The 22,914-nt window shown below is 46.2% G+C and overlaps 1 protein-coding gene across 1 annotated transcript; it reads right to left on the bottom strand.

Annotated features, from left to right (window-relative positions):
* Window positions 1-13,497: 13,497 nt before the first annotated feature.
* On the bottom strand, window positions 13,498-19,045 carry LOC308171160 (neuronal acetylcholine receptor subunit alpha-4-like; the record flags this gene model as incomplete). The annotated part of the gene is made up of 8 exons (XM_080546016.1): window positions 18,917-19,045; window positions 17,593-17,637; window positions 17,363-17,472; window positions 16,549-16,765; window positions 15,606-16,231; window positions 15,113-15,284; window positions 14,645-14,875; window positions 13,498-13,623 (listed from the first exon to the last, which is right to left on the bottom strand). The coding sequence occupies exons 2-8, from the start codon at window positions 17,620-17,622 to the stop codon at window positions 13,498-13,500; spliced, it is 1,512 nt and encodes a 503-aa protein (XP_080402142.1). The 5' UTR covers window positions 17,623-17,637; window positions 18,917-19,045.
* Between the last annotated feature and the right edge of the window lie 3,869 nt (window positions 19,046-22,914).

Below are 22,914 nucleotides of genomic sequence, written 5' to 3' on the forward strand. Positions count from 1 at the left end.
CCTAATATCTAAAAAGCACTACGGTTTTCTTATTTTATCTGATTAAAGTAGCAAAGAACAGAAATTCCCATTGACCGCCAGTCAAACTTCTACTCTTCTATCACCCAAAAAGGGGCGTGGACATTACGGGAGGGGAAAGTACCCGGATGCGTTGCTCTGATGAATACCTCCATTGAGAAGTTGGTGGAGCTCACACAGGAACACCTCTCAAACTTCTCCAGGCACATTTACAATATCAAGCACCAGTTTGAAAGACTGAGGAGTTTGAGAGAAACCCTGACCCAGAATGACGTAGTTATTCACGTAGACCACATGTGTCAAAGTCAAGGCCCGCGGACCAGATCAGGCCCGTGAATGAGTTCTCTCTCGCCCGCGGGATGATATTTAATTACTATTAAAACCGGCCCGCATTATTCTGTGCCCGCAGCACCATAATACTACAAGTCCCAAGATGCACTGCGAGTGCATTGGCGCGTACCGAGTACCCGCGAGCGAGCGCGACCCCGCGTCTTCTCTTCACGTCAGTACTAGTCATGAGCAGTAGCAGCACAGTCACAGTGGAGGTCTGAACATCGCCGTCAATTCCTGAGTGTTCCCGAGTACACAGTTTGCTGACAAACCGCCGATTTCAGGCGGAGATTTTCCGACTTTGAAGCCCAAAAAAGCAGGCTTCAACTGCTCAGCAATCCATTTGCAGTTGACGTGCAAAGTGCATCAGCAAATCTCCAAATGGAGCTGTAATGACACACTGAAGGCAAAATGGCGTCCGTGGCGCTGCTGAGTTTGCTCGTTTCATCCCCGACACAATGCCTGAGCTGCGCACCCAAGTTGCTCGCACGCTGTCTATGTTTGGCAGCACATACGTGTGTGAACTACTGTTTTCGTTGATGAAACTAAACAAAATATCACATAGCATCTTGGGCATGTGCATCTTACTGATGAACACCTGAACTCAATCCTGAGGATTTCCTCAGCTCAGAGCCTGACCCCAAACATTAATGAACTTGTACTCAAGATGAGACATCAAGTATCGGGCTCAGCCTCAGACAAGTGAGCAGAAAGGACTTGGACTTGATATTTCTTTGAAGGGAATTATTATTTTTTTCTCCAGTTGAATGGACCCAGGGAAATGTTGCCTAAGAAATTAATGCAACTGTTTTGCACGTTTGCACTAACTTTTCTAATTTTATTATAAAAGACAGTCATTGGTGAGGATCAGAGCAGCAAACTGATTTGTTTTTTAATGCATGCTGTTTCATTTTTGCATTTATCTTGCCATTGAGCTTTGAATGAAAATTACATTTTGCTGTTTACCTGTTAAAAAAAAGAAGAGAAAAAAAACGTTTTCAATTTATTACTGAAAGAGCCTTGAGAAAATATTGCAACTGATTTTATTTATGTTTTACTTAATTTAATTTAATGATTAATGTTAAGTGCAATATAGGCTGTGTTATTGGTATTGGTTCAATATGTGCAATAATTGCGAGTTTTAATAAACATTGAACCAGCCCGGCCCTCCACTTGTAACAATTTTTTATTTTGGCCCCCTGTGTATTTGAATTTGACATGACTGACGTAGACTATAGTGAGAACTATTCTTGTAAATATAGCAGAGATTAAAGAAACTCACTTTGGAGGTGGCAACCAGCAGGTAACCCTCCATACTGGACTGGTGTCATCTATCACAGTGGGGGCAGGGTGGAGTCATTTGCATCGCTTTCAGCCTGTCTTCAACACGACGCCACAGCCACATGGGCTCACCTTTACCCATGACCATGAGGCTTTGCGGCTGCTGCACCTAAACTTTGGAACAGCCTCCCCCTCCACGTACGGGCCGCTCAGACCCTGGAGATTTTTAAATCCCTCCTTAAAACACACCTGGCTCAAAACAAAGGGTGGCCGTGCTTTTACTGTTGGAGCTCCAACATTATGGAATCGCCTCCCCCTCACTGTCAGGTTAGCTGGGTCTGTACCACTTTTTAAAAAACGTTTAAAAACCCACTTATATAGGATGGCATTTTTATACGTTGTTTTCTCTTTTTACTTCTGATATTTGCATTGATTTTATCATTCGTTCATTTTATCATTTGTTTTATTGCTTGTGTGAAATGCTTGTTTACTTTTTTATGAATTACACTGGCTGTTTATTGCTGTGTTATGCAATATTCTACCAAATGTACTGTGAAGCACTTTGTGACTGCTGTCTTAATAAGTGCTATACAAATAAATAAAAGTAAAGTAAAGTACGGGATGTCTCTTTCTGGCACCATCATGAGGGACTGCGTTCCATATTGCTTTTGCAATTTGGGGTTTGTTCACTGGGAGAAACACTGTTTTTGAGCAGAGCGCAGGTGGATACCCACAGAGTTCATACTTGGAAGTCTTCAGATAATTTGTTCAGTTTGACTGTGGATTTGTAATCCATGGTGACTGCATGTGCTTTCCTCTTGAAGGTATATTCTGTCACCTTTTTCCCTACCATGTCCTTTAAATGAAGGCTGTTCATAATCGTGGTGTAATCTTTCCAAAGTTAGAACTTACGTGGAGTTTTTCGAAATGTAGAAAGTCCTCCACATTCTCTTTGCAGACCGAAGCTATAAACGCCTCTCGCTTCGACATTGTTATCAAATGCCGTGAGATAGATAGCTATGTTGTGAGATTTAAGACCCTTCTACCAACCTCTTTTGAATGGTCCACATTCACCGTATTATGGGCTGTCACACCAGTAATTAGGTGTTGAAGGTGTTCATACCCGGCAACAGATTTTGTGACTCCAACAATCAAGTATCATCAAGTATTTTGATGTCTGCCTATGTCTGTTTATTTAGTGTCTGCGTTGTCTCTTTCCTGTGTTGATGCAGAACGGTCCTTGTGCTGTTCACTAGTTTCATAGTTTACCCCTGTCACTTCTTTTGTTGCATTGTTGATTTCAGATGTTGCAGGGTTGGAAAGAACCCACATCCACTAGAACCAAACGTTGTGTTTCATACTTCGCATGAGGGCTTGTTCTATTACAAGGTCGGGGGATAGTCCAGCCTAGTATTAATTATTAATTATCAAGGTGCTGATCCCAATTTCCAGTTTTCTCCAATCTGATGAATGCACGGACTAGGTCAATCATCTCCATGTACTGTGGCCAGAGTGCTGCTGTCCGGTCATCTACCAAGGTTGTCTTCTCTGCCTCCAAGCGCTGAGCTATGATCTGGAGTAATTCACTTGCTTTGTCCCGGTTATGGTGGCAGCCATAACACTGTCATACAGATCTGAGGCTTCTGCTAGTTCCTCTGGTACTTTGCCATGGTCTGTGGATTCTCCATCTGGCTGATCAGAAACTGGTTAATCTGGAGCTGTTTTACTTGTGTGTCCTCGCTGTCATCAGCAACGGCACCATCTTCAGTCAACTCTGACACATCCTCTGAGTCTACTCTACACCATCATTTTATAGCCTACATACTTTTTTAGATGAGATTTTAGATTAGATTCAGACAACGAAATGCAGTAAAAAGTGTGTCTGAAGAGGGATTTGAACCATCGTCTTAAAATGATGATTTAATACTATGGCAGCGGTCAAAACCACTATGTCATCGTGACAATATGACTATATGTAGCCTGCTACTGATATCACCACAGTAGTAAATATTCATTCATTAAAATATGAACATTTAACAATAACTGGGGCTAGTATGACCTACGCATTTAATCGGTCAGCAATTTCTTGCCAAACCATTTCCCTCGACTTGTTAATTGCGGCAGTATTGCACTATTTTACATCTTATTTTTCGTCTTCTGTGAACACTGATGACATAAGCCTGATCCTCGTTCGAGGAATCACCTGAGGCTTGAATCCCATTCACGAGTTGCCTGTACGCGGTTTTTATTTTAATCGCTGATATACTAATCAACGTACGTGGAATACCCCCCTGCATTGTTTACTAAGCTGTGTGTATGTACAAGTTTGTATGTTTATTGCCGACACACCGACAGTGAGTTACATGGCATAGCCAAATGTGTTAGTTTGTTAACTATGTAGTAGGTTACATTCCATAGCCAAACATGTTAGTTTGTTAACTATGTAATCACATTCCATAGCCAAACGTGTTAGTTTGTTAACTAGTGTACTGAGTTACATGCTAAGCTGTGTCAGTGTTTACTAGGCTAGCCACACAGGTGTTGGCTTGTTAGCTATCTAGCTTTGTTAGAAGCTTGTTTGTTTGTTTTTTGTTAGTGTGGTTTTGTTTGTTGTGTACGAACGTACACAAGTTATTGTGTGTGTGTCAGGGTTTCCGTTAGAAAAAATTGGTGTCGGTCAACGTGTCCGGGAAGATTTCAATTTACCGGACAAACGTGAGATATTCCGGTCATCATGTTAAAATATAATATAGCTGTTTGTCGCGGTGATTACTGTTGTGTAGCCTATATATGCCGTTTAATGTCTATTTCTCATCCGATACGATTAGATGCGAGCTATATAATAAATATAATAATATAGGCTTTCATGATTCGCATGCGCGCTATGCCATATGTCCAGCGCTGAACGCGCGCCACACTGGGAACTGAACAGACTGCATCGATCAATGAACGGACTCCACATTACGTTAACTGAAGTCTGTTAAATTGTTTGGGTTTAATGTGAGTTTTCTATTTTCTCTTTCCAGTTTTACCCTTTTTTATCAATAAAACAACGTCATTTCTATAACCAGGTCTCGCTGGTTGGGAAGGCATTTAGTTTAGCTGCCTGTCAAATCATACTTAATCGGACTCGGGAGTATGACAATGAGGAGAACATAACTGTTTATTGAGAAACAATTGATAGGCAGGCTGGGATACGTATATAAAGAAATACCACAATGTCTAGATTTATAACATTTTATTGAAAAGTGCAAGAGGTTACATGTAGGCTTCTGGCGTGACACATAGGCTAGCCTAATTTCCGTTCATATGCCTTTTATCAGATAAAATAAAATAAATTTTGAAAACTTTGAAAATAAATAGGCTGTTAGTGAGGTTATGGGAAAGGACTGTATAAGGTGAATAGTTCAATGAGAGTATGCTCCATTCGCCCCCGGGGCGTCGATCAGGACACACATGACAGGAGATTGACTTTGTGTTCAGGTTTCTTTAGTGGGTTCAGGCAGGGTACAGTTCAGGCATGGGTAGGATGATTGCAAACACTACAATGGGTGTATGTGTGGTTCTTGCAAAACCCGTCGTTGACTCATAATTACAGATTCATAAAAATGAAATAACAATTACAACAACATCTGACAACGGAGTTTCATAAAATAACAGTAGTGTTACTGTTGCCTTACTGTTGATGTCACACCGCTGGCTAACTGACTGGAGTTGTAACATGAGAAACTTGTGGTACTTTCAACTTCTTCTCCGATCTGAATCAATGCGGTCCTGAATGCACTGCGCACTTAAGGTGGCAGGTGATATTACGCACAGCTTAGCTCTTAAGGTGGAAATGATAACCAAATATAATAATCATGAACTTAGAATATTGGAACCTTTCTTTTATTTATTTTTATTTTTATTTTTTCCAAAGATTTGTTGATGTTTATTTATTGTAATTGGCAGGAAGAAGTACTAAAAGCATTAGCACTGGCTTTGAGGTTGGAAGGGTTTGAGACTGGCAATCTCAAAAGTGTTTGGTCCCCCTGGTGGATGTGTGAGAGTATGGCACCGGTAGAGAGGAATACATTAAGGGCCAATCCCGATTCCTTTTTCTACCCCTATGGCTCATTTTCGAGTGTGACTCGATTGGAAGCCAAGGCCTTCGAAAGGGATGGTCTGCCGTCTGTAAAGAGTGTTTGTTATGTGTAACAATGCTCTTTATTGACGCAGGTTTATTATGCCTGATAATCCGAATGTTGGTGTGGGTAAATGTTCTTGCTTTGCGTAGGTACGCAAGCCGTTTACGCCAGTTATACGCAAAGCTTTATAAATGAGGCTGGTCCCATAGGCTACATGAAGTCAACAATCAGCTCAGGAACACAAAATTGAGAAATATGTAGAGAAAGATAGCCAGTTTAATGTATACATCTTCCACTGTATCCAACATATCCAAAATATAATGCTTAATATGTCCGGGAGCCATGGGGTTGAACCAGCTTTTCTGCTGTTTCTTGTTGCATCAGCCATGACTGCAGCATCCTCACTCAAATGAGAGGACGTGACAGAGTTAGGACGTGACAGAGTTAGGACGTGACAGAGACAGCCACTGAGACAGCCACTGAGACAGCCACCGAGACAGCCACTGACACGGCAACTGACACAGCCACTGACACAGCCGCTGACACAGCCACTGAGACAGCCACTGAGACAGCCACTGACACAGCCACTGAGACAGCCACTGACTCAGCCACTGAGACAGCCACTGACAGCCACTGAGCTTTTTTTTTCGGAATATTATTCCGGCGTTTCATGACCAGGTTCTCCTCCACACGCCTCAAAGCTTCCTGGGTCATAAACAACGATACCTTCCTCCTGAGGAGAGCTGCTGCTTGATGATAGGCTGGCTGAAGGGAACCTCCCTGATGACCTGGTTGGTGGAGGGAACCTCCCTGATGACCTGGTTGGTGGAGGGAACCTCCCTGATTGGCTGGTTGGTGGAGGGAACCTCCCTGATGACATGGTTGGTGGAGGGAACCTCCCTGATGATCTGGTTGGTGGACGGGACCTCCTTGATTGGCTGGTTGGTGGAGGGTACCTCCCTGATGACATGGTTGGTGGAGGGAACCTCCCTGATTGGCTGGTTGGTGGAGGGAACCTCCTTGATGACATGTTTGGTGGAGGGAACCTCCCTGATGATCTGGTTGGTGGACGGGACCTCCCTGATTGGCTGGTTGGTGGAGGGAACCTCCCTGATGACATGGTTGGTGGAGGGAACCTCCCTGATTGGCTGGTTGGTGGAGGGAACCTCCTTGATGACATGGTTGGTGGAGGGTACCTCCCTGGTTGGCTGGTTCATGGAGGGAATCTCCCTGATTGTGAGACAGTTTGACCTCCAGACACTTCCTCCTCAGGCTCATGTCCAGCCTGGGCTCTTGCTTCTCCTGCAAAGCCCTCTGGGAAGGGTTGGTGTCACCAGTACTAGCCGGCTGGGGCAGGATGACCGTTCTCAGGTTAGGCTTTGTGTTCAGGTTGGGGTTAACCTGTGGTCTGCTCTTGTCCCTCAGCCGGCTGTCCCACAGAGAGAACACAGAGCCGGTCACATGGCCCATGACCCTGCTGTCTCCCGTGGCCAGCGAGGGCACCAGAAGAGGCGTCAGGTCTCCCACGTACCTGGTGACCCGCTGGGGGAAGCCCCAGAGACGATGGCTGAGTTTGCCTCGGACGTGCGACTCCAACTTCTCTCTGGTCTCCTGAGAGATGAAGGGGACGGAGGCGGCCCGCAGGAACATCATGATGGGCTTGCCCTCCGTTGCCGTGGTGACAGGCTGGCACGGAGAGTTGGCCCGTGGGCAGGAGGCACTCGTGCCGGACTCCAGGGGGCGTCTGGGGTGGCACTGGGCCTCCGGGGGTCCACGCCTCCACTGCACGACCAGCCGGCCCGGTCTGGGGGTAGGGCTCTGGTTGAGAGTGGCGTGGGTAGTACTCTGCTCGGGGCTCTGGTTGAGAGTGGCGTGGGGGTTAGTGGTCAGGTCTTGTTTGTGCTGGTTGTGATGGAGGTCCGGGTCAGAGTCTTGAAAATCCAGAGACAGCAGGGGGTCACGGGTCGTGTTCGTAGAGGAACTGTGACAGGCACTGGAGTCTTGCTGGCAGGCTGAACTTTTTGACTGGAAGAAGTCTGGCACGCCTGGACACCTGTCCCCCCCCCCCCTCTTCTGTTCCTATGGCGACACGTTCTACAGGGCCTCTGAGAGCAGCAGCTGGACGACTGAGCCGAGGAGGAGGGCCAATTGGAGCAGGAGGCGGAGTCAGAGGAGGAGTCAGAGCCCAGGTGAGTATCCAGCTTAAACTCCAGGATGTCCAGCATCTTCTCCAATCGCTTTTTTTTAATTTGGTCTGTGAACAACAGCTTTCTGCAGGAGGACAACAAACAGGGCTCTCATTCTGGCTAACACAGCAGGCATTTAGGCTGTTCATGTTATCATCAAACCACTTTAGTTTAACAAAGAATTATGACAAATCATAATTAATGACACTTACATTTTTTGGTCAATTGTTGGTGTCGAGATTTCCTCCTGTTCAAATACAAAATGGGAATGTAATGTAAGTATTAGCCTTTTAAATACACGCAAGCCCTAGCACACAGCCTTAAGACACAGCCCTGACACACAGCATTAAAACACACAGCCCTGACACACAACCCTAATCATATCACACAGCACTAGCCCAACGGTGCTTTACGCTCATTAATATTAATATTGACGCGCAGTTTACCTCGCTTGCCGGGAGCGCGCCGGTGCCACCTTTCCTCCGGTTAATCATCCAGCTCAGGAGCCAGAGCAAGGAGAGGATACACACCATGAGCTGCAATCCAATGACCGCATCGAAACCTTGAAGCTCCGAGCTGGGAACCAACCTTGGAACCGAGCTTGGATCCAAGCTTGCAGACGACTGCAAGGGCACGCGGAAGCGCACGAATTTGGTTGAAGTGGCTGACATGTTAACGGTCCGGTAACATCGCCATGGCTATAGATAAGTAAGCGCAGTCTGTCGCAATACGTGTACTCTCTGATAGATACAGCGTGTCTGAATGTTGTTGATGATTGTTATGGGCTATATATCAATGTATGATGACGTTATGTTATTATACGTCATGGCGTCACCAGGACAACAAAATGTATTGTTGATTGTTGCATCATTGTTTGCCCAAAAGCACTTCATTACGTGTCTTGCATATCTCTTTTCAAAGGTGCTTTTCCCTGGGGCGATGGGGGAGGTGGGGGTGGAGGGGAGGAGGAGGAGGAGGAGGCGGTGTGGAGCAGCCTGGCCGGGTGGAAGAGAAGGAGGAGGAGTGGGGTGGTGGTGGGGGTTCCTCCAGGAGGATGGTGTACTGGCTGTGGCTGGAGGAGAGCCAGGGGTTGTTCTGGTCCTTGTGAGCGTGGGCACAGAAGTCCATGCAGGCGGTGACCCCAGAGAAGGGCCTGGTGGTGCTTTTCCCTGGGGCGATGGGGGAGGTGGGGGTGGAGGGGAGGAGGAGGAGGAGGAGGCGGTGTGGAGCAGCCTGGCCGGGTGGAAGAGAAGGAGGAGGAGTGGGGTGGGGAGGTGGGGGTGGAGGGGAGGAGGAGGAGGAGGAGGAGGCGGTGTGGAGCAGCCACAGACCCGGAGGCTTCTGCTGCTGCTGCGGTAGCCCCACCAGGGGGGCCTCCGTCTCCGTGCGCCGACCCAGGGAGAGAGAGGGCGAACGGGCCAAGCTGTCCTGGGGGGCACCCTGAGGGGAGGTGGCGGAGGAGGAGGTGGAGGGGGAGAAGTAGGGCTCGTCCCCGGCCCCGGGCCCCCCGCTACCCCAGACGCCGCCCACCGCCATATTGGTTATGAAATCAAACATACTGTATTTACATATGGTTTTCCCATTTCAGGCATGCAAGTTGTTTTTTGATGCATAAATTGTCGTTGATTGTCTGCCCCAATTATTTCAGGGGATCATCCGAGTGCCTGCACCCTGCCAGTATGCCTACAAGCTTGCTTTCCTGGTGGGACAGAGCATCCACAGAGAGCCCAACATGAACCTGGATGACTTCCTCTACTACCTGTGAGAGGGGAGCAGCTACCTGAAGAGCACTTTGGAGTGAACTTGCCTGCCCTGGCAGTGGTGGTGGTGGGGGTGGTGGTGCTTTTCCCTGGGGCGATGGGGGAGGTGGGGGTGGAGGGGAGGAGGAGGAGGAGGAGGCGGTGTGGAGCAGCCTGGCCGGGTGGAAGAGAAGGAGGAGGAGTGGGGTGGTGGTGGGGGTTCCTCCAGGAGGATGGTGTACTGGCTGTGGCTGGAGGAGAGTGACCCGCCCAGACCCGGAGGCTTCTGCTGCTGCTGCGGTAGCCCCACCAGGGGGGCCTCCGTCTCCGTGCGCCGACCCAGGGAGAGAGAGGACGCACGGGCCAAGCTGTCCTGGTCCATAGTGTAGGCCTATGTCTTCACTGGTCCATAGTGTAGGCCTATGTCTCCTACTGAATCACTGGTCCATAGTGTAGGCCTATGTCTTGGTCTCACCATCACTTCCTAACGATTGTCGGAAGAGAAAAAAAACACACAAGTTAAATGCCAAATGACAATGACATGATTGACACCAACCAGTCTTCAATCATGTCTTCATCTACTCTCCACCAGTCCTGTAGCTCCCTCTACTGGCCAGACGCTGCATGCTCCCCACAGGGGGCCCAAGTGTTTACACAATTTAGTCTGGCAGTATTGTTGTTATGTTAATAGGACCACAGTTATAGTCTGGCAGTATTGTTGTTAATAGGACCACCGTTATAGTCTGGTAGTATTGTTGTTAATAGGACCACAGTTATAGTCTGGTAGTATTGTTGTGAACAGGTCTACACAGTATAAATCCTGATTTTATGACATTATAATTGTACTGTGACCGTCATATTTTTTCTCCGCCAACTTGGAATGGATCTCTTATCCTTTAAAACCATAAGAAGAGACATGCACCATGCATGTCCATATGCAATTTTGGACCAATCAGACTTACAGGTGATTTTTAAGTTAATTTTTATAAGTTTGGCCAGATTTTGCACCTTCAGAAAAATCCATCATGGCGGACCTTATCGGTTCTTGAGGCAAATATGTTCCCCATGAGGAAAGACACATACGTACCAAGTTTCATACATCCGGGGTGGAAATGCCAGCATTCTGAAGTTAATTATTTACTTTTGGTTATTATAGCGCCACCTATGGTTTAATCATGGTCATTCTTTCTGCCATAGTTACTGATGCTCTCTAGTTGTGGCATGCAAATTTATAGCATTTCCGGTCAGGGACTTTTTGAGCTATTTGACCAAAGCGGGGAAAAAGAATAATAAGGAGTATACCACCAATAACAATACTGTTCCTACGTAGTAGTAGTAGTAGGAACACTAATTAAGACAAGTATCCCAGTTCTAGTGGCAGCCGTCATGTGAAAAAGATAGGATACTACATGAAAACCATTGTCTTTTTCAACATATTTAAACATATGGACATTTGATTTTCATTTGAACAATATTGATGGATGGAGGTAATATAACTAATCAAATGAAACAGAAATTATTATTTTCTTAAATATTTAATCTATTTGTAAAATGGAATTAATGGAAATGCAATTTTCTTGTGAGCAAAAACAAGACCCCCCCCACATGTATTGCTACTTTGTGTATTGCTACTCTGTGTGTAAATGATTAGAACATTGTTAGAGAGGATTTTGGAGGAGCCTGTCTTATTTAAACCTCAGACATTTAGTTTGGTTTGCTCTTGATTGTTGAAGTGAGTGGTGTCACCATGGAGAGAGAAATCGAGCTCTCTGAGGCCTGCAGAAAGAGGGTTGTAGATGTGTATGAGTCTGGGAAGGGATTTTATAAAATAAAAATAAAATGAAATGAAAAATGAAAAAAAAGCTCAAAAAAGCGTATCAATTAATCGATAATTGATCGTTAATTCTTGCGATTATCGAAAAAGAAATGTTGATTGTTTGCCCAGCCCTAGTTGTGGAGTACCCTAGTGGTAAATGTCTCCACAACCCCCTGCCCTCGAATGGTTAATTGCTTTTCTACAAAAGCTACCACATATTATAAAAAATACACAGATGTAACATTATTAAAAAATACACAGTTGTAAGTTGTAACATTAAATTCATTTATTTACAATCATTAATCATTTCTTGACTTACTTGACTTAGGTCCTTTTTCTTCGGGTGTGAAGAGTAGGGCCTCCAACGAGTTGACGCCGCCGGTCTCTGTCCCTCGCCACAGCGGCCGCAGCCTCCCGGGGTCTCAGACCCGGCATGTCCCGCTACCTCTCGACGGTTCTCCTCCAGGTTTCTTTGGGGCGTCCCCCTTGTTCTTCGTCCATCAGGGGTCCATCTGAGGGCTGTGCGTTGATGGTCATCCGGGCTTTTCCTCAACACGTGGCCGATGTACTTCCATCTTCTCTTTCTGACCTGCGTGCTTACTTACCATCTCTATACCAGCACGTTCTCTCACTTCTTCGTTTGACGAAGACTGACTGCTGTTCCACAACTTCTATCATTTCAGAATACATATATCCTTCCGCCACAGAATATAGTCCCATAAAACAACATTAACGATTGCATTGTAGGCTTGGCCACATTCACTTGGCTTTGAGCCAACTTGTTCGTGATTGGTGCCTTGGAATGACACTCCAGATTTGTCGACCGCTATTGGCTAAACAGTGGGCGGAGTCAGCACAGGTGTTCTTAATCAGATTGATTGGGAGGCGCATTGATACTGGAAATGCGGTCGGAGCTGAACTGAAGGGAGTTGGGGGTGTTTACCACTGTTGCTAGCCAATCAGAATCCAGTATCCAAACATGAATTCTATATTGTATCACAGGGTGCTTGAGGAAAATGTGAGACCATGCAAAACTGAAGCTAAAGCAGATGTGGACCATGCAACATGACAATGACCCAAAACATGCCAGTAAATCCACCAACGAACGGCTCAAAAGAAAGAAATGGAGAGTTCTGGAAAGGCCAAGTGAAAGCCCGGATCTGAATCCTATTGAGATGCTGTGGGGTGATTTGAAACGGGCTGTGCATGCAAGACAAGACACCCCTCAAACACCACACATCTGGAATAATTCTGCACGGAGGAATGGGAAAAACTGTGTCAGAGATTTAATTGAGGTTATTTCAGCCCAAAAGTGCAATACCAGCTATGAGGGCAAGTTAGTTTTCTTTTTTTTTTTGAACACATTTCACTTACTTTCAGAATGTCCTTTTGGCCATTTATTTGTTATTTATAGCTCATGGACCTCAATATATCCTGTGTATCAACAGCCAGTCCAGGTGCGTCCCAATGATCTAAAGCAGCAGCGTCCTCCTCTCTCTATCTACATATCCTAAATACAAAGGTTCCATCTCACAAAACATAATGGAATGTAACAACTTTGACGCTCAATATCTCTGAACGACCCTAAACGGAGATAGAACCTTATAATTCTAAGCTCACGATACTGACCTGGAAACACAGGACAGAAGAAGACAAGAGGGAGGACGACTTTCAGCTGATGGTTTTAATCTGTTCAGGTCTATAAGGTCAGTGCAGAAGAACAGTAGGAGACAAAGAGAGAAGGAAAGGCAGCACTCAAGTTGAGGGGGGGGTGGCATGGCCCCCCTGAAATAAAAACAGTCAAAATCATCCCCCTTCTAAAACTGCCCTCCCCCATTTCCATCCCTTATGTCATTTTATCAATGAACGTGGCATTACTGCTATTTCAACATCAAGTCACTGACACTGTGGGGATGCTAAAATTGTCCCCATATGATCAAATCCACCATCCCCCCTGATTGTCTTTTCCAACTTGAGTACTGAGTAAAGGAATGGAGCTTCTAGATCATTCCAGCCAGCCAAGGAGGCAGGAAGAGGCCGACGGTCCCCAGGATGCACACCAGGATGAACACACAGAGGAAGATGCGGTCGATCACCATGGCGACATACTTCCACTCCTGCTTGACCTGTAAGGCAATGGACACAACAATACATCCGTGTCTCAGTCCAGTCAGAGAATAAGACAATGTTGATTATTAGTTCTGTTATTATGATCATAATGTTTCCTTATTATGTGAACTGGGTTTAACTCTGTTGTAGTGTGTTGTTGTGTAGTGGTCATGTGACCTTGAAAAAGGTAGCCACATCATGAACTCACTGGCATCATTTATGGTATTTGTGTGTGTGTGTGTGTGTGTGTGTGTGTGTGTGTGTGTGTGTGAGTGTGTGTGTGTGTGTGTGTGTGACATAGATGGTCAATCATTAAATACACATTTTATACAGACAGTAAAAATTATTGGGCTCTATATTATTTTCAGCCGGCATATAACGGAAGCAGGACGCAGGTGTATTGTTTAGTTTGCGTCGGCAAGTAACAGGTGAAATTACCACAGTGCTATGCTAGGGGGCGCTGTCTCGCATGCACTCAGATGGGCTGAATAGCGGTCAGGTGCACTGAACAATTCTGGCCTTAACATTAAAAGCACTAATATTACAGACACGCCCCCCCCCTAACACCAGCTCCCACGTTCGCACTAGAACTTGTTTTTTTTACGTAGAACAGCACAGAACCCATAAGGTTGTGAAATAATTTATTTCTCTTCCAAAGCATGTAGTGTCGGTGCAACACAAAACATTACACCATACTGTATTCTTATTCAGTCACTCATCCACCTAATGTAAAAAGGGTAGGCGCATTAATATAGTTTTTTGTTTGGTACTTTTGAGTTTTCTGTTAAGATGCGTAAGTGAAATTTTGTTTATAAAAGTTGCAATGTTTTGATTATGTACTCATGGGGAAAAACCATACATGTAAAAAGGGTAGGCGCAATAAGCCATGGCTTCAGCCTACACCTTTTTGGTCCTGGTGTTACGCATTGTGACTGTGTACATTTGTTATGTTTTTAATGTTTTTAATGTTTAATATCTGTATTATGAATTGACCAAAATAAACATTCTCAATCAATCAATCAATCAATCAAAACCTACAGAGAAGTCCATGTCCTCGGCTCGGAGGTGGTCAGCGATGTACTGCACCCCCTCCACAGCCTTCCACAGGGAGGGGGACAGGGAGAGGAGACCCTGGGCGTCCCCGGAGTTGCTGGAGCCTCCAGCCTTGGTGACGTCTGCCCGGTATGGACCCCCGCCTCCACCTGTGTGAAGCCGACACAGGACAGGACAGCTCTGCCTCCTCTCCTCCCCCAGGGGGTGGGGCTGGTTCTGGGAGAGAGGCTGTGGCTTACTGAGGCTTTTACCATTCAAGCTCTGCGATGAAATACAATGAAAATAGAATAGAATAGAATAGAATGAGCATTTTCGATGTTTGGGGGGACAAGCTGATATTTGTCTTCTGCCTTTGCTGACCCTCCAACACATACGCACACACACTCATACACACACACACACACACACACACACACACAGCACAGGGGTCCTGAACCAGCATCCATGCGTTACCTTGGAGGCCTCCTCGTGCAGGCTGCAGTACTGGATGCTGCGAGAGCGACCGCGGACAGAGCTCTGGGGCCTCTCTCTCTCTCTCTCTCCCAGGCCATACTGCACACTGAGGGAACAGAGCTTCGGCCTGGCCTGGCAGTGGTGGTGGTGGTGGTGGTGGTGGTGCTTCTCCCTGGGCCGATGGAGGTGGAGGGGAGGAGGAGGAGGAGGAGGCGGTGTGGAGCAGCCTGGCCGGGTGGAAGAGAAGGAGGAGGAGGAGGAGGAGTGGGGTGGTGGTGGGGTTTCCTCCCGGAGGATGGTGTACTGGCTGTGTCTGGAGGAGAGTGACCCGCCCAGACCCAGAGGCTTCTGCTGCTGCGGTAGCCCCCCCACCAGGGGGGCCTCCGTCTCCGTGCGCCGACCCAGGGAGAGAGAGGACGAACGGGCCAAGCTGTCCTGGGGGGCACCCTGAGGGGAGGTGGCGGAGGAGGAGGTGGAGGGGGAGAAGTAGGGCTCGTCCCCGGCCCCGTCCCCGGGCCCAGAACACACACCACCGCCCCAGACGCCGTCCCGTCCCCCGCCGCCGCCGCGTCCGACCCTGGTGCGCATCATCTCCATGAGCTTCCCGCCGTTGACCTCTTTGACCACGGCCGGAGGAGGACGCCGTATGCACAGGACGCCGGGCACGACGTCCAGGAAGACAGTGCGCACCCAGCGCGGCATGGTGTGCGTGCGCGGTGAGCGGTGGTGCACGTTGAGCACGAAGATGGTGATGATGATGGAGAGGGTGACGAAGATCATGGTGAAGAGGAGGTACTCGCCGATCAGCGGGATGACCAGCGAGGTGGAGGGGATGATCTCGGTGATGAGGAGGAGGAAGACGGTCAGGGAGAGGAGGACGGAGATGCACAGGGTGATCTTCTCCCCGCAGTCGGAGGGCAGGTAGAAGACCAGGACGGTCAGGCAGGAGATGAGGAGGCAGGGGACGATGAGGTTGATGGTGTAGAAGAGAGGGAGCCTCCGGATGAGGAAGGAGTAGGTGATGTCGGAGTAGACCTCGTGGCAACACTCGTACTTTTTGATGTTGTAGTTGGCCACGGCGCTGACGAGCACCCACTCTCCGCTCTCCCAGTAGTTCATCTGCAGGTCCGGAAAGAGGGCGGGGAGAGGGAGAGAGAGGAAGGGAGGGAGGGAAAGAGAGAGAGAGAACAAAAGAGAAAGAAAGCAAGAGAGAGAGAGAGATGAGAAATGAGAAAGGCATTCCGTTCATATTTACCCATAACAGACGATGTGTCCTCAACGTCACAGCCTGGTGTAGGCCCACTCACCTGGTCCACAGTGCTGGTCACTCACCTGGTCCACGATGCAGGCCCACTCACCTGGAACATGTTGCCTGGCCACTCACCTGGTCCACAGTGCAGGCCCACTCTCCTGGTACACATTGACTGGCCACTCACCTGGTCCACATTGCTGGCCATGCTGACCAGGTCGATCTTGGCTCTGTCGTAGGTCCACGAGCCGAACTTCATGGTGCAGTTCTGCTGGTCGAAGGGGAAGAAGGTGACGTCGATGCTGCAGGAGGACTTGTGGATAGCCGGGGGGACCCACTTGATCCAGCCGTCGTGGAAGAGGTGGGCCTTGGTCAGGTGGGTGACAGTGAAGTCACCGTCGGCACTGAAGAGGAGAGAGAGGGGAGGAGCCAAACGAATCACACATTGTGACGTTAGAATTATAAGGTTCTATCTCCATTTTTGTCAAAATTGAGTTATTTTACATTATCTGATCCATTAGGTGTTTATTAATGCCTGTGTGGTGTTATTTTTAAAATGTTGACATTTTTGAGTTAGTAATTCATAAAATACAAAGGTACCATCTCACAGAACATAATGGAATGTAAAAACTTTGACGCTCAATATCTCTGAACTACCCTAAACGGAGATAGAACCTTATAATTCTAAGCTCACGACATGTACTGTACATTCAAGCTACAAGCACGATTCGATTGGAGTGAGATTGTATGCAGATGGAGAGGTAGAGTATCTTAACTCCATGGTTAGTATGTGGATGGAATGTATATGTACAGCATTCTGTATTTAGGGTATTTGGATGGAGTTAATGTCTATTAGGGGAAGCTGGTTGAGGCATCAGCTACCTCCACCAGCCTTCCCTGATATGTATATACTATCATGTATTTGAGGGTGGTGGGTAGCCTGGAAGTCGGGGGCTATAGTGGATCAATAATGACACTTTGGGGTGAAAACCTAAACGTACTTGTTGTACAGAACGATGTCCGGTCTCCAGATGAGCTGTGAGGGGATCCTCATGGACGTGATGTTTTCATATTCTCTAGGGTTCCACCTCAGTTTGTAGTCGTACCACTCCTGAAAGAGCAGAACCAACAGAAACAGTATGGCAACAAACAGACCCCTCGACACCAAATCGCTGCCCAAAAACTGCTATTGTCGACAGTATCCATAATGATCCAATGGAGAGATACTCACTTGTTTCACCCAGACATTTGTGGTCATCATTTGATTTTTCTCGTCCTTGGAGAAAAAGAACAATGAGACAGAGTTCGTGACGTTAGAATTATAAGGTTCTATCTCCATTTTTGTCCAAATTTAGTTTTTTACATAATCTGATCCATTAGGTGTTTATTAATGCCTGTGTGGTGTTATTTTTAAAATGTTGACATTTTTGAGTTAGTAATTCATAAAATACAAAGGTTCCATCTCACAAAACATAATGGAATGTAAAAACATTGACGCTCAGTATCTCTGAACTACCCTAAACGGAGATAGAACCTTATAATTCTAAGCTCACAAGTTGGCTGTTGGAAGGGGATATGTACTGTATGATCACGGTCTTAAATGACTGATAAAGTGCAAATTCATGGTACCCCTCGAAAAGAAAGGTCACATGTTTCAACTGTCATACTATACTATTAGCACCACACCAATTCATTATAGTAAGGGAACGTAGGATCCCTGAAGCAGGGGAGGCTGGTGGAGGTAGAAGTCGGAGGACGGGCTCATTGGAATGCATGGAACGGATTCAGGAACAGTATCAACACATGTTTCATGCATTACACTCACTGAGCACGTCCACCGATTTCTACCTCCACCAGTCTCCCCCTGTCTTAAAGTCATCTGTATCTCTAGTATGATGATCATGCATCATATCACATATCAATAAAAATAAAAATAAATAATAATAATATATATATATACTGTATATAACCGCAAACGGCAATGGGGCGTGTTCCTACAGATATGCCCCCATAACCATATATGGGGTGAGATTGACAGACAGGGGGGTAGACCACTCACCTAATATGGGCCAAGTTGAACACATGATATACTAAGCTATGATATTACGAAGTACCCTAGGACCACGGGCCTGGAAGGTACCACCTAATTATAGCCTGATATACATAGGCTACTATGCTATGATGATAATATACACTAAGTGTGAATACGAAAATGCATTGTGGATTAACCTTCCCCAGTTATTGACCCTGTTGTATAGTTTATGTCAAGCATTTCATTACTTATAATGCGGTTACACTATATTCTGCAAGCCTAGCATAGTATGCCACCCCCATCTGACTGAATCAGATAGAGTGTGAGACAGAAAACATAGCTAGCTAATTGCGACCTGCGACCTCTGTCCTCGCATAGATTACTGTTTCTTGTGATGACTGATAGACGTTTCACTTACTTAGACAAATATATTTGTTGTAAGTTGCTTTGAATAAAGGTGTCTGTCAAAAAAGTGTAAATGTCAATATCACAGGAGTGAAATCAAAGGGTCATTGTCCCTCACCACGTCGATGAGCTGAGCGATGGACAGGCCGAAGCGTACGCTGACCACGTCAGTGGTGTTAGCCACGGGCCGCGCTAGCTTGTTGTAGTGGCTGAAGAGAGTGTTCAGCAGCCTGTCCTCCGCCTGAGCCCTGGCCCCGGGGTGGGAACACTCTGGAGGAGGGGAGGGGGGGGGAGGGGAGGGGGGAGAGGGGAGAGAGGGTAGGAGGGGGAGTAGGGGGAGTAGGGGAGAGGTGGGAGAGGGGAGGAGAGCAGTAGGGGAGGGGGGAGAGGTGGGAGAGGGGAGGAGGTGAGAAGGGGGAGTAGGGGGGGGGGAGAGGGGAGGAGGGGAGGAGGGTAGAAGGATGTTGTTTAGGATGAGTAGGATAATGATGAGAATTAGGGGGAGAAACAAAGGGGAGGAAGAGAGACAGAGAGACAGAGAGACAGAGAGACAGAGAGACAGTCGGAAATGAGAGGAAGATGGAAGATGGAGGGATGTGAAGAGGGGAAGGAGAAAGGAGTGATTTTAGAGGGAGGGGGGAAGAGGGAGAGAAGGAAGAAAAAACAACATTATTTTACATACAATTACACATTCCACGTAAACATACATTATTCACTGTAAAGTGTATATGCACCTGCTTTGATTGTTTTACTAACAACACAGTACACGCTTCATGGTTCAATCCCATTTTATGTCCCCCATTGATCAACCTCCAACCATCCAATCTCCATCTGCTTCATATTCCTCTCTTACTAAAATATAATGGATCAATACCAGCACAATGGAGCTCTTCATCTTTGGAGTTTGCATGCAGGGAGCATACACTACCTTCTCATCTATCCTTCTCTGGCCTTCAATGTAATCCCTGTGTTCTCTACTAGAGTAATCCCATAATGGTAATACCAAGATGCCTTTCCCGTCAGTAATATCTGTACATGAACTTGAATGACCTACAAAAACGAAGTCATATAACCATAGCAGTGGAGGCTGGTGGAGGTAGACATCGGAGGATGGGGCTCATTGAAATGCATGGAACGGAATAGGGAATGGTTCCTTATTCCATCCCATACGTTACAATGAACCCGTCCTCTGATGTCTACCTCCACCAGCCTCCCTGACCCATACATTCAATTGCATGATGCAAGATGTTCTGTTCTTTTGGCTACATCATGTGGCTTATACATTTGATCATGTGTGTATCATGACTTGGTTGTTTGAAAAAGTTCATTCACAACTGAGACTACCTCTTCCCACTAGAGGGAACTGTTACAACATAGAGTCCAACAGTTTCTATTAACCTATGTGCGTTCTGCAATGTAAGAGTAGAGTCCCTTTACAAAAAAAACATTAAAGACACTTGACCGAAAGGCCAATAGCTACCACCATTGCCATATAGCACAAAAGTACAATTTATTTAATTTTGTTAGTTTTAAACGTTTTGCAGATGCTTGTCTAATGTGTAAGGTTCTACATGGGCTTGCACCTCCTCCACTGAGTCAGTTTATAACTCAGAAGGATAGTAACAGCAGGGCAACAAGGGCAACTACCAGAGGAGACTGTGATGTTCCATTTAGACGTAGTAAGTTTGGGCAAACAGTCTTCTCAGTCAGAGCCATCCATTACTGGAATACCCTTCCTGCTGGTCTAAGACAGTGCAATAGCTTTCTAACTTTTAAACTTAAACTTAAGGGGTGGCTTAAACTAAACCAAATTTGTGATCATGAGTAATCATACTCATTTCAGGCATTCCTCGTAAACACTGTTTTTAATTATATTCGTCACTTTGTCATGTATCTGTGTATTATCTCTTTTTGTACTGTATTGCAATGTAATGCATTTTGCTGTGCCTGCTTATCTTGTATTGTCTTGCTTTGTCTTGTATTGTCATGTAGTGTATTGCCTGTTGTGTCGCTTTGTTGTGCTTGCTGATGTTTTTAATGACACTACACCATTCATTTTGTAATAGCCTGCTCAGGGACTACAGATGGAAATTAGCTCATGAGCTAACTCTGCCGCATTTACATTGATGTGGAAACTCATTTGTTGATTAATGTGCACTGTCCCTGGTAAATAAATAAATAAATAAAATAAAATAAGATTAGATTAGATTAAACTTTATTGTCATTGCATTGTACAGAGTACTGAGACAACGAAGTGTAGTTTGGCATCTAACCAGATAGATAGTAAATAGTGTGCAAATAGTGGCATAGTGCAAAAGACATGATATTATAGACAGTGCATGATATTACAGTGTAAGGTATTCCAGTGAGTATAAATAAATTAGTATAACACATACATGAGATGAATATCAATATGATATGTACAGCTGAACAAGGGCAATAGGTATTGAGGTATGTTACATGTCATGTAAGTTGTATAATTGGAGACCAATAATTATAACCATAATAAATATGGTATGTGTAAACAAGCAGTAGTGCAACAAAAAGTTCAATTGAAGTCCTGAGTGTGCAGCCAGTAGAGGTATGGGGGGGGAGGGGGTACACTGATACTGGGAGATCATGTTCCTCTTGTTGGGGGGTGGAGGGAGGGTGGTGGGGGGTTCAGCAGAGGAACAGTTGCAGGGAAGAAGCTGTTCCTGAGCCTGCTAGTGTGGGAACGGAGACTCCCTGTTACGGTCAGATAGGGAACCCAAGCGCAGACACAGACAGAGACAGGTTAAAGTAAAATAAAGTATGATTTATTTTAGGGAGTAGGCAGAGAATGGTCGTAGGGCAAGCGGGGGGGTCAGGCAGGGGGCGTAGTCAGCAGGCAGGCAGGGGGTTTAGGCAGGAGGGGTTGTCGGCAGGCAGGCAGGGGGGTTAGGCAGGAGGGGTAGTCGGCAGGCAGGCAGGGGCTAGGCAGGAAGAGTAGTCGTTAGGCAGGCAGGGGTCAGGCCGGTAGGGCAGGCAGGCAAGAGGGCAGGTAGGTAAGGCAGGCAGGAGGGCAGGTAGGTAAGGCAGGCAGGAGGGCAGGTAGCAGGAGTCCGGTAGGGGTACTGGGGAGGTAAAGGCAAAACAGGGAGGAGGCAGGTACAGGCAGGGTAGTAAATAGGTAGGGGAGCTGGAAGCGTATCTTTACGGTAAGCTGAAGCTACGATCTGGCACACATTAACTGCTCCTCCTGAGACATCTTCTGCCCCTCAGCACTGCGTCTCCTGAAGACACCCGCTTTTCCCCTCTACTGTGTCCCTAAGAACTTCTATTGCCCCCCTTGTACTGTTTCTCTGTTTCTCCAATGGCCCCGGGCCTGAGCTGGATTCTCTTCCTGCTACGACTGGTGGATTGATGATTCACTTGCTTAGTATTCAAATGTACAAATGTATCAGTGTAAGTCACTTTGGAATAAGGCGTCTGCTAAATGCCAAAAATGTAAATGTAAAAATGTAAATGTAAGCCTCACTTTAACACATGTTCATATCAATGAGAGAATTGAGCTTTGGAACCCGGATCGTCAGTAGATACTGAGGTAAAGTATGATCATGTTAAACACATAACAATGTTATGTCGTGTAAAGGAATAGAATTAATTTGTAAAGTCAAGGTGAAGATAAAAAAATTACTGAGTTTCCCCCACTGCAATCACTATCATTGCACACAGTTTTTCAGAAGTAGAATTTTCCTCGGCTACGCTGTGGCTTATCTGTCAGCTGCTGAACTCTTGAATGTGTATCTATCTATGTACTCCCTCTTCACACTCCACAATACCTTTTTGCCTTTATGTGCAAGAAAGAGGGTCATAGCCAGGACATAATAAAACATATCTATGTATAGCTGCTATTTACTGTACCTTGGAGAGGGAGAAAACACATCAGAATTCCCACGAGATGATAGGAGTCGATAGGAGACATATTCCTGACGTTCCCAACTTCTCTTGTTGCCCATAACATGGAAAACAATCAAAGTCTTCTCCTTTCGTTGAGCTGAACCACCATCTGTCTTTCACTCCTTGTTTCCTTTGATTGCCTTCCTCTGTGTCATCCTTCTTCATTTGTTTTGATACGCGTTTACTGATTACCCA

This window comes from Nansenia antarctica, assembly GCF_963989245.1.
Source record: "Nansenia antarctica genome assembly, chromosome: 15".
Lineage (NCBI taxonomy): Eukaryota > Metazoa > Chordata > Actinopteri > Argentiniformes > Microstomatidae > Nansenia > Nansenia antarctica.